Below are 12418 nucleotides of genomic sequence, written 5' to 3' on the forward strand. Positions count from 1 at the left end.
AAAGAGTGTGGTTCTTTTATAGATACACAGGGCTCTGTGGTGACCCATTTGTCCACCCCAGAATTGTAATAATGTTTTTAAGACTAAGTGGAACTCAATAGCTGTTGCTAAGGGCAATTTTTTTTCTATTGACTAAAAGCAGAAGTGACCTAAAGATGGTATGAAATAGCCCTAGAAATCCTAACGTTTAAATAAGGGAATTAATTTCATGCTTTACATCCTGCAGTCATGTTTTGTGCTGATTGTCCTGTAATTCCCCATCTGAAGCAGGCACTTCAGGGGAGAACTGTCTGCCTGCAGGGCGCTTTGAAACCCTTAGGCCTTACAGTACTTGCTATTTTCTTTGCTCTTTAGATACAGACTAGGCTTGTACACACTGACTCTGAAAACAGAATTTTGACTCGGGGAGTATGTAAATTTAACCTGGCCTCAGTGGAAATAATGAGCATTCACTGAAAGCACACCCACTGTCTGGGGTGAATCAAGCTGCGATACCCCTGGCACTGGGACAATTATGGAAGGAGCTCGTGTACATGGTAGTGGGTGTGTAGGTGCCATAGTCCATGGTCTTCAGAGGCCCAGTTAAACTTCCATTGAATTTAGCTGTGGCCTTTGCTCCACTGTGGCAAAAGGGAAGATTTACCCCTGTTTAGCAACAAAATAAAATTCCTCAGTGTAGGTTTTGGGTGAAAGTTCTGTGTTTGGTTTTTTGGGGTCTTTTGAGTAAGCATGTATAATATAATGTGTACTCTGTCCAGTTTCTTGAGTCTAGAATGAAACCTGTCATAATCTCTATGATCTTATCTAAAGAAAAAATCTGTAGAGGTTTCTTAGACACTTTCAAGTACAAGTGAGCAGTCAAGAATATGAAACAAAGGTATCTAACCATGAAAATGATTTTTTTGGGTTTAACAGTTTAAAAACTTGCAAGAGGGAAAACACAGACATCCTCTTTATGCAACTCTGGCTTTTCGGTCTCACTTGAAACTCTCAGATTGCCCACATTTTGTGAATGCCTGAATAGAATTTTCAAGAGCTAGTAGACTGTATTTACTGCACAGCTACTGAAGTGTGTTTCAATACTGGTTTGTTGTTCAAATACCCATTTATAAACATCACTGACCATCTTTCATTATCAAATGTTACAAATTAATATGGCCTTTAAAATTATTGGCGAATCTGTTCTCTCATGATAATCAGTCACTTCTAAAGCATAAGCTATAGCATCTAATATATAATTCAGTTTAGTAGAGGCAATTATGTTGATTGCAAAATCCATCAGAATACACTGGCTCCAAAAATAAGAGTGTATAAGGCAGTCCATATTTAGCAAATTGAGGTTATTAATCAGACCCTGTTCCTTGCATATCATTCATCCCCATGGTGAGCATTTTTCAGCACCCTTGTCAGGGAGCGGCAAGAGCGGGCAGCTCTGCAAGGGAAGGTGAGCAAGAACTGAGGTTGGCAACAGTGCAGGCAGGAGCAAGGCAGCAGCATGGGTAGGCTACAGGGCTGGTTGGAGATCTATCTACAACACAGCTCAAGCCTGTGCCAGGGGGAGTAGCTGGGCTTGAGCACAATTTCAGGGCACAGGCCTCGGTGGAGGCCCTAGATGGGCTGCTCGGTGCAATCACAGCTCCCTGGTGTACTGAGGACCAGGACCTTTGCAGGATAGATAAATAGAGAACTGTATATGGAAATAGAGGAGCTTTTAGTTGGAGACCCTTTCTGCAGGCTGTACTTCTTATGAAGCTGTAAAAACACTGTCAACATGTGGGATTAGAAAGCAGACACTGTAATTTGCTGAAATTCTGGGAGATCCTGATGCTGCTTTGAGAGGGAAGGTGATTGACATCGTCCAAGTCAGGCTACTGGACACATGCAGTTACTTCATGAGGGATTTGGTGCAGAAAAGGAGTGGTGCCTGTGAAAGATGGGAGTATCCATACTTCAAATATCATTGTCCTAAAAGTCAGAATAACAAAACCTCATTACGCTATATCTTCAAATGGTATGGCTTAAAATGAGGTTGATTTTCACATTCTTGCTACTGAATTTTTTACAGATAATATGCTACTGAATTTTTTACAGATAAGCCGAATAATATGATAGCAAGAGTACAAACTGGTGAACACAAATTCCTGAGCTGCTGCCAGCTTTTCATGGCAGTTAGCTCTTAAATAGAGGGTCGAACATGCACTTTTATAAGGATGGAATTGTTAGCACATAGCAATAGCAGTAAATTGAGTCAGAGTAGGAATGTCCTCCAGCACTGTTTTCTTCTACACTAGAGGATATGCTACACTTCCCACAATACTAAACCTTCCTTGAGCATATTCTGCCTTACCCACGGTGGCACATAGAATCATTTCTGACATAAAGAATCCAAGCCACAGGTGTTATAACCATTAGGCTCCTCTGAAGGGAAAGGAATCTGGATATTTCAGATGAAAAAAAAAAGGGTCTGAGGGATGAACATGATTTTTTGAGTCTTGGCCAAGTTATGCTCATAATGAAAACCAAACATCTTTATATGAACTGTTTACTATGGATTGGGAGCAAAGAGGGTCATTAAAAGAACCCTGCAGGGAAAATAACTGCAGTAGAGTTACACAGTGGAGACACAGTATTAAATTAATAAAGTGTCAAGCTGATTTGTCTCCTGGTGACCCAGTGGTTGTTTCTCCAGTATTGAAATCTCTGTTATCTGAAGATACTTTTTTTGATGAAACCTATCCTGACAGAAAGATGAGCAGGCAGCTACCTCTGAAACAACAATTTTTGTAGGAGGTAGCAGGAAATATAATCCCAAAATTTGCCCACAATGGGACTCAAGGAAGAGCTAAACTAACTAAAAGTGCCTGTACTGGGACTATGAGGATGTGGTTTAAAAGTCTTGATCCAGTGCAGGAACTGGGAGCTTGTTTTGTTTCTGTTCAAATGGTATTAGATTGGTAGACAAAATTTGACCCCTGGAATTCTCTGAACTGTCTACACATTTATATAAGGTATGTATTTTATTGCTAATATTTACAAGGGTTTTTTGGGATTTTTTTTTTCTTGTTCGACAAAATAACCAATTTTGAAGGAAAAGAGGAAAATGCTTCACTGTAAAAAAAGCTAAATGAAAAAGACCATCTCTCTCTTCAAGAATCTCTTACCACTGTACTGATTGTGAATGCAACCTAGGTACAAAAGGTCCAAAATTCATCCCCTCATCTTTTTGTGACGTTTCAGCATGCATGCCAGTGCATTAGTGTAAGTGTATAATTGTATTAAAATGCATGAAAGCTATAGAAGGTATCTGTCTGCTGTGTGTGACATGGGCATATATCTGTCTTTTTATATTTTGTAAACACAGAAACTGCTTTGGAACCAGAGGGTATATGGGGGTGCAGGGAATAGAGAAAGAGACCACGGCTTCTTATGAGAGTGGAAAGTGAAATATTCTAAAAGAAAATAGACCAAATAACACACACAAAAAGAGGAGGGCAAGAAAAGAAAAAAATTGCATTAAAATGTAGCTTTATTTTACATCACGTAAGACCTTTAATTGCAGGTAGAAGTGCTTGTAATCAATTAAACTAAAAGAACATTCACTGGACTGGGTGTGCATGCATTTGCAGGTGACATGTCAGGAATAAATATTTCCATGGAATCTTAAATTATATTTGGATTGACTACCTTAATACTCAAAGCTATATCTAAAACGAGTGCCTCCTTCTTCCTTGTTAGGAAGAATTAAGTTCCTATGTGAAGTTATTTCACAGAGAGGCTTTGCTCCTGTAGCAGACAAGCTGGCAGTCAGGGAGCAGGAACATTCCTAAGCACAAGCAGTAATTATGGGCCCCTTTTGCTGCTTATAGAGACAACGGATAAGTTAAGGATTTCTTACCTACACTGATCAAAAGATACATCCATCTAACACATGAGCAGTGCTCTGAAGTAATGAAGTGGGTAAATATTGCACAATTAGGAATTGTGCTGCACTCATTGTCTCCCTGGTGGGGGAAACTGTATAATACTCAGAGTTGTTTCTGAAGTATTTGCTGCTAAATAAACTCTGTTGGAAATGAACTTCAGCATTTTATTATCAAAGATCCTGCTCTGTCTGAATGAAGTGCAGGCAGAACAGGTCTCCTGAAGGATTTTTGGATGTAGAAAATAAATGAAAGATTTTTTTTCTCATATCTAGTAGATGACACAATTTTTTTCATATTTTGGTCTCATATTATTTTCTGGTTTAAATATTGGTTATAGCAGACTAATCTGTATGAGACATGAATTTTATCTGGAATTATTTTTTAGCTAAAATCTTCTTAGGTTGAAAGTTTGTGTTTTCTAAATATAGAGTAAAAATAAATAAAACCATGTATTCATGTTCTTAAAAACCTGTTTGACTAATACAGCAGCAGCTCCTGCTAAAACTCTTGTGCATTATGGTTTATACACACACAGTTTGAAAAATGTTTTGCCATTTTTCTTTAATGTGCTAGTTCCCTGTCCATTAAAAACCCTGACCTCAAGTACCTCATGCATTTTGCATATGATGTGTTGCATAAAGCAGATTTTATTATTATTTAATGAACCTCTGTATCTGATCCATCATTTCAGTTGCAATACTGGTAGGTAGCATTGATCCCATGTTTAAAGCTTTTTAGGAAAAGGGACACATCAAACCGAAAAAAGCTAGCTTTAAACCAGATATGAAGCCTTCATTTCTGATCTGCTGTGTTTGTGAGATAGTAGCAAATTCTGTGTTAATTTTTTCTTTTCCAGCTGTTTACCTCTGCAAGCGGACAATGCAAAACAAAGCAAGGCTAGAACTAGCAGACTATGAAGCTGTAAGTACCTGGCAAAAAGTAAATTTTTCTGCTGGGCCTAATGAGCCCGTGGAATAATGTTAAGCATGAGAACTACAGGCATTATATGTGAAAATTTATTAGTTATCCAGTTCTTCCAGCTTATGGGTCTAACACTGCTGAGTAGTTTTAAATGGTGTTTGCGAGACTATAGTGATGGCTAACTGGACAAATGTTGAGATTACAGTCCATCTCTAATCTTACTCTGCTCAGATCACCATGCCAGGATCATAAATAACTTCACAAATCCCAGGTACACCATTAGTGTCTGGAAGCAGTTGTTCTCTACACCATTTAAGGTTTGAATGAAGGATCTCTGACAATATTTTCAAAACCTCTTGATAGATGTAGAAATATGAATCTCATTCTTTATAAGTGATGCTGACACTTCAGCCTTTTCCCATCAGCTAGATGAGAGGCAAAGAGGGTCAGACTACAGGCATTCCTACTCCCTGATGATTGTGCTGTGCCTCAGGCAAGGTAAGATAATGGGGGCCAGGAAGAGCCTGAAAAAGAGGGAGTTTGATTAGCTGATGAGGATGGCATTCGATAAGGAGAGAGATGTCTTGAGTTCCAACTCTACCCCCAAAAAGTTCCTGAATTTTTCATGAACATGTCAACATAAAATTCTCAAACAGCCCTGGCTCTGAGCTGAGGGCTGTCCAGCTGTGCTGCTGTGACCTGATAGCAGGGTAGTCAGCCAGGCCTCTCAACACACCAAATACTCCAGCCACAGCACCATGCTGACATGCTGTATTGCTTCTTCTGGCACAAGCTTGTTTTTCAGTGTATGGCGCGGTGGGATATGCATAATTTTATACTTACATGCCTTAGAAAAGTCCCTTTCAGTGTACAATCCATGAGAGCCTTTACTGGTATTGGCAAGATCTCTAGAAAGTCTGCTCTTCTCTTTCTGTAGTCTTCATTTTCAGTGCGTATGGCACAGAGGTACATTTGCAATGCAAAGAAATATAGTAAAAACAACACATTTTTTGTTAAGAAGACTGCATACTACTGCTGTTAAGCTGGGGAGAGATTGAAAAAGCTCTCTTGGAGACAGTGAAAATGTTCCAGCATCAATGGAAGAAAGAATTTTGCAAAGATTTTATAAATGTTCTTCCTGTTATTAGTAGGATAGATACATTTCCTGTACAGTATTGAAGAACTATAGTCTGCATTTTTAAAAATGAGGATAGCTGTGGAGGTTTGGCTATGCTACCAAAAATGGCAGCCAAAATTGTTCAGTGGAAACCATTTGTATGGATAACTGATGAGGAATTGTTGTGTGGATCATCCAGTATGGAGATAACTGCTGTTTTCTTTCATTATTACATACTTTCAAAACAAAGATGTTTCTTTGTACTATTTCAGAATTCCTAAGCCAGCACCCAATATATAAAAATGTGTCAGAAATCCCATGTTCTACTGAAGAATGCATCTACCCTTTTTATCAGAGTTTCAAAACTAAAATAGTCGAGGCATTCAAAAGTATTCCATCTCATTTGGTGTCAAGAAAAACTTTATATCAGATAAGTAAGGTCCACTTACACTGACACAAATATCGTGACTTGTATTATATCTCAGTGAGGGGGATGCGAGGGGAGGAGGGAAAGATAAAGCCAGAAGCTATTAAAGAGTAAATAACTTGTAACCTAACCCACTAAAATTGTGATGTATTTTCAGGAGAGTTTGGCCAGGCTACAGCGAGCATTTGCTCGGAAATGGGAGTTTATTTTTATGCAAGCTGAAGCACAAGCAAAGTAAGTTCCTTTGGAGATGAGCATTTTTCATTCTGCATGCTTTTTGAAGGGGGGGAAAGTGGTTGGACACTTTTTATGTTTAAAATTACTGTCATCAACACTGTTTCTTTTAAATATCCTATGACATTGACAGGGTTGACAAGAAGAGAGACAAGATAGAGAGGAAGATTCTTGACAGTCAGGAGCGGGCATTTTGGGATGTGCACCGTCCGGTGGTGAGTGCTGGTGGGACTGCTGGCTCTGTGAGCAGGGCCACTGATAAATGTCAGCCATTGTGGAGCTTTGAGGTAGCCTGGGGACAAGTAAAAGAGCAGTAGGGTGAGGGGTTGGGGCTTGCTTCCCTTTTTTTAGGATCTAGAGTTTATATGAATCTATTATTGTAGACTGCAGATGTGTGTGCATCCAATTCATGATTTTCAGTGAATAGATGTGTTGTGCCTGATTTCTTGAATCAGAAGGTACCTGTCTTTGACTATTATCATCTCAAAGGTTTCCTAAGGTATGAGTCATACAACCAAAATTATCAGCATAACTAAAAATACCCTTAAATAATTCTGACTTCTTTTTTTCAGTCTGCTTTTTTGCTTGCTAAGCCTTTCAACTTCACTCTAGTTTTGTTTCCAAGCTATTTTTGAAGTACACAAAGGTTAGATATCGGCTTTGAGCTGTGGGAGTCACACACTGTCTAAACAAGATTTATCTGAGTTCTTTGTCAAAGTCCATCTGAATCAAAACTTTAAAAAAGAAAGGTTCTTACATAGTCAACTACCTTGAGTGCTACAATTGTGAGACAGAATGTCAATTCTTACAATAATTCCAATTAAACTGTACTCTTTTTTTTGCTTTACTACAGAGCAGTATCGGTTTCCCTTACCTAGAGTTAAACTTTCATTTACCGTGCATCGGGTTTGGTATCATTACCAATGAAATCGTACGCGGACTGTATCTTTTACTCTGACACTGGGATAAGCTACTTTTAGTGGGGGAAGTAAAATTAGATGATGATATGTGTAGAAGAGTAGAATGCAATGAGAAAGTTTAAATAAAAAATAGTGAACTTGAACATGGTCAGCTTACATTTGTGACTGTGGAACTGAAGCCGTCATAGAAGAAAGGGATTTTTAGGTAGGATTTAGAATGTCAGGTAGAGAAAATCATTTCAAGTTAAAGATTCCAACCACAGGCAATAGATGCAAGAAGACTGGGACATTATTGTCTAATCACTGACAAAAAATAAGGAAGGAGAACAGAAAGAAATTTTCCATCTGATGTAGATTGGAGCTACATAGGGAATAGACACAAAGTATCTGTGGACCTGAGACCTGTGAAGGCGCAGAGAGCTTTTATATTTGCTGCAGAAATGGATGTAAAGGTTTTGAATCTGAGAATGAGATGTAATTTTCAGATTTGGAAGAGATGAATTGTTGAAGCTTCAAGAGAGTTAAAGGGACCAGGACAAGAGGAAATTGAATCTGATTAAGAGCTTTGGCTGAACTGTGGATAAATCTGCCTGGTCCAGCAGATGTTTTTAATCTGGCTGTAAACATGCCTAGGAAATATCAGAGGCAAAAGACTGGCTTACAGTCAGCAATGTAGGCTCCTGGCTTTAGAAGATATAAATAGATGAATGGAGAGGTTCATACTTTGGCTAAACTGCTCCTCTCAAGAGTCATTGAAATAATATTTTTGAAAACATCGTTATGAATTTACTGTCACAGTAAAAGCCAGAAGCTTCTTTTGAAAAGAATAAAAGATAAAACACAAACAGACTGAAAAGAGGAAGGTGATGCTAGAGCTACTTACAATTTGTGGTGGCTTTTCAAGCCCCCAAAAGCCCTCCCAAAAACTTATAGAAATGCTACTGGAACTCTGGAGAGCTAAATTTTTTAAACTGTTTTTAAAGGTAATGTTTGGATGAGAATCTGTATATAATGCTTATTTTTAATTACAGTTTTTCACCTTTTGATGAAAGTTCAGAGGCTAGGGGTAGCGACAACATAGTTCGAAATCTACCCCAATGTAATTTTTTTTTTCACTGAAAATGAGTTTTGAGGATCAAATGTTTCATTATTTTTGTTTGGTTGGTTGATTGGTTTTAAGGTGAGTAAATAAATATTTTTTCAGGGTATTCTTGCAGGTGTCCTGGTCCTTAGTGGCTGTATTTGTTACCTACCCAGCTACAGTGCTGATACAGAAGATTTACATGTAAAATATAATCTATGAATATTACCTTTGCATTGTATTTCAACTTTAAGTTGATGAAAGGGGCAGAAGAGGGAAGCAAGCTGTCATTCCTAAAGGACAGTGCAGCAGGGCACTACAAGAATGGGAAGTATGAGAACAGCTGCATGGGCAGTGAAACCAGGAGAGTGGTGACAGAGAAAAAGAGCATGATTTGGGTATCAGAAATGTCACGTGACTCATAAGTTTAAAATAAAAGAAATGAACCAAGGTTTGACATGAAAGAGGATTTGGCTCAAAAAACACTGTTGTTTCATAGTTCCCAAATCACAGTCAACCCTGAAGGTGATTACAGAAGTTCTAGAAGATTTGTGCCGCAGTCTGAGGGACAGAAATTCTTGAAAGTCATTATCATGGTTACTTTTGATTGGCTGGCCCATAATTTTTTCCTAGGTTTTTAGACTGAGATGATGCTTGGAGATGAACCAGAGAAATTGGATTTGGAAAGTTTTCTTCAAATAATCATCTATTCCTCAATTTTCTTCTGAGTCACAGTTAAGAGAACAGCTTTGTTATCTCATTGTTTAGTTTCCATTCCAATATTTATTTAATTGCAGTTTCCCTGTGGGGATGGGGGTTTTTTTGGCGTTTTGGGGAGACTGAGGTTTGTTATGTTTATTTCAGGGTATGTGGAGTGCAGTCTTGTAATTTCTGTAAATCCCAGTTTCTGCTTTATGTAGAAAGATCTTGGCTTGCAGTTAAAAAGAGTATGGCTGAGCTTCAGCTTTAGACACTGCAGCCTGCAGAGACATTCCCAAACAAGTTCTAATTTTACTAGTTCAGATACCAGCCATAGTAAAACCACGGAAATTTGTGTCAGGGAGAGCTGTATAAACTCCCTTGCAATCCTGACATCAGGCCTAGGATAAAGTCCATGCCGTTATTTATAAGGTAGAGTCAGTATCTGGCATAGGTCTGAGATTAGTATTATTCACATATAGTGATGCATTTCTCTTTTTGATGGCAGAGTAAACATATTGTAAAAGTCTTTCTCTTCTTTCCACCTGCCTAGAAAGTGTATTATTTTCATAATTTTGAAACTTCTATTGATAACAGACTGTGGAAATAAGCAAAAATTGGTTAGGAGGATTAAGGTGTTAGCCAAAAACAATAACAAATCAAGCTAAATTGGGGAAGTGAGTTACTTCCAGAGAAAGAAATTGAGAAGCTGCTTTTGTTCAAAAAGAAATGTCATGCTCCTTATTAAAGTCTTTGAAAGAGAACTTGTTTCAGCTTTCCTGAATTATCATCTCTTTTTAAACCCCATAATCTTACACTTGTTGAAAAGGGAAAAACAAGTACTAAAGCAGTAAATCCTCTGAAACATTCTCAAACCCACGCCAAATATAGTCAGAGCAAAGTAGCTGTGGCTTGCTGTAAAATTAACTCTTTTAGGTAACAAGCAAGATGGCTGATGTCTTGCTGTTACAAATGATTCACTTTTCTTCCTGAGTTACGCATTCATGCAATAAAAAAGGCCTTTTGGATACTTGCTGAGATTCAGATTAATTCAGAAGATAATGAGCGAAGTATCCTTTTCTTCTGTTATCCTTTTCTTCTGAAAGTCATCTGTATGCTTTGTAACCGTAATAAGTTAAAAAAATAATTCATTTTCTCCAATGCATCTCTGACCTTTGCCATCAGTCAGGGTGTTGGTTGTATTACAGTCACATTTAGCAGGTTTGTGTGCAGTTGTTTTTAAAATGAAGATGGGAAATGTGTAACATTCCTCTGTGTGTTCCTCCCCAAATTTTAAACACTGTCTATGGTTTAGTCATAGTGTGATTTGATAAAGCATGAGCATGAGTCAAAGTGTGAGCCAGTTCTTCCACTCTGCCATTTATAACTTGGTTAAACCAAGTCCACAGTACTTCTCTTCCCATTGCCATTACTGGTTTGCTGAATAATGGTGATTATTTTGGTTCTTTGGGAAAAAAATTGATATAAAATATTGATAAGGGTCAGACTTGATGACCTTTAAGGTCTATTCCAACCTAGATGATTCTTTGATTTGATGAAAAACAACAGCAATATTTGTGTGATTTAATACAGGACAGCAAAGTATCTGGGGTGAGTATTTCTAGTAAGGACAGCAGTAATATAGGGTGGGTTTAAGATAATGTTGTTGTAAAATTCAGAAGTATGTATCATTTCTGGATTTGGGTGGTTCTTGCCGTTCTTTCCTAGCACTAAACTAGGAAAACAGCGTTCTTCAAATGTTGCAGAATGGTGAGAGGATCAGGCACATGGATTATTGATAAAGGGAACAAATCAATAACAAAGCTGTACAAGCAAGAGCCTGCAAGTAAAGGCCTGCATGACAAAAAGCCTCCATGAGAAAATCCCTGCGTGAGAAACAGGCCCGAGAACAAAAAGGGAGTTTTAAGGAGGTACAGTCCTGTGCTGATAAGATGTACTGACCATGAGAAGGGAGGAAGATTTTTGATCTCTCAAGTCAAAACATAAATAATAGAAGCTTGCCAAATGTAGTCTTTTATCTAACCCAATTATGTAGAAGTAAGAATGTGCTTTTGTAAGCTTAAACCAATCAAGAACTGACAAGTGTATATACTGATACTATATAAGTGCCTCTGTATTGCCAATACACGAAGTTTGCTTTATCAATCACATGGATTGTCTGCATGGCTTCCCCCACCCGGAAGTCGGCATTTGGCGCCCAAGCAGAGACTGGGATTTTGTTTTCTTGACTAAGGTGGGAGACCAACGTGGCGCCGATAAGCGGCGATCGGGGGGCAAAAGATCAGCAGCTCCAAGCAAGTGTCTGATCCGTGCCTGGACTGACCTAACAAGAGGGGTCCGTTGTATTGGCTGACAAGGGCAAACCTGGGAAAAGGCTGCACAAATCCTGTCGACAGGGATTGCGGTAAGACGCAGATGTGGTAGGACGCAGATATAGAAACAGAGGTGACCCTTGATTTATTTTTATGCTTTTTAGAAAAGCGGGGAGTTAAAGAAGTAAACCTTTGTAAGGAACTAGATGATCCAAGATCATTCAAAAAGAAAGCTGAAGAAGCAAAAGCTCTCAGATTAATCTGGAGAGCAGTAACTGACACTCTCGCAGAGATGAAAATAGAGAGGACAGTGGCCGCAGCCGCCATAGAGGCTTTAGAGAGTGGCAGTGCTGGCTGTGGCAGCTCCGGGAAAGAAACAGACAGGGGTCTTATGGAGCGGCAGCTAGAGACTGGAGTGGAGTCCAGGGTAGCACGGTCCTTCGGGCTGGCCGCGAGAAAACCGATAAATGGCACAGCAGCACCCGTCCGCTCACTGCAGGAGTTGCTGGACTCAGCAGGGCAGGATGTTATCCTTCCGACGTCTGAGAGGAATGGCCACAAATGCGGGAGCAGAGCCTCCCGACCCAGGGGGCGGGGCACAGGCAGGCCAAGGAGACACAGGCAGTCCTGGTGTCCGGCCGAAAGCGGCAGAGCAACGGAGTGGTCCTAAATCCCAGCCAAAAGCGGCAGAGAGCAACCCCCCCCGCCGAACAGCGGAGCAACGTCCGGCAGCAGCGCGGCTTCTGCGGGTTCGTCTCCCGCA

The 12418-nt window shown here is 39.4% G+C and overlaps 1 protein-coding gene across 12 annotated transcripts in view; it reads left to right on the top strand.

Moving 5' to 3' along the window:
- Positions 1-12418, top strand: part of RGS7 (regulator of G-protein signaling 7) — a 240100-nt gene that overhangs the window by 173007 nt on the left and 54675 nt on the right. For all 12 annotated transcript variants that reach the window (XM_008635321.2, XM_008635322.2, XM_017736397.1 and 9 more), the window contains exons 6-8: positions 4780-4844; positions 6546-6622; positions 6756-6837. In XM_008635321.2, coding sequence (XP_008633543.1) covers positions 4780-4844; positions 6546-6622; positions 6756-6837 — 224 coding nt within the window. The remainder of the gene's footprint in view (positions 1-4779; positions 4845-6545; positions 6623-6755; positions 6838-12418) is intronic.

This window comes from Corvus brachyrhynchos, unplaced genomic scaffold, assembly GCF_000691975.1.
Source record: "Corvus brachyrhynchos isolate BGI_N302 unplaced genomic scaffold, ASM69197v1 scaffold595, whole genome shotgun sequence".
Taxonomy (NCBI): Eukaryota; Metazoa; Chordata; class Aves; order Passeriformes; family Corvidae; genus Corvus; species Corvus brachyrhynchos.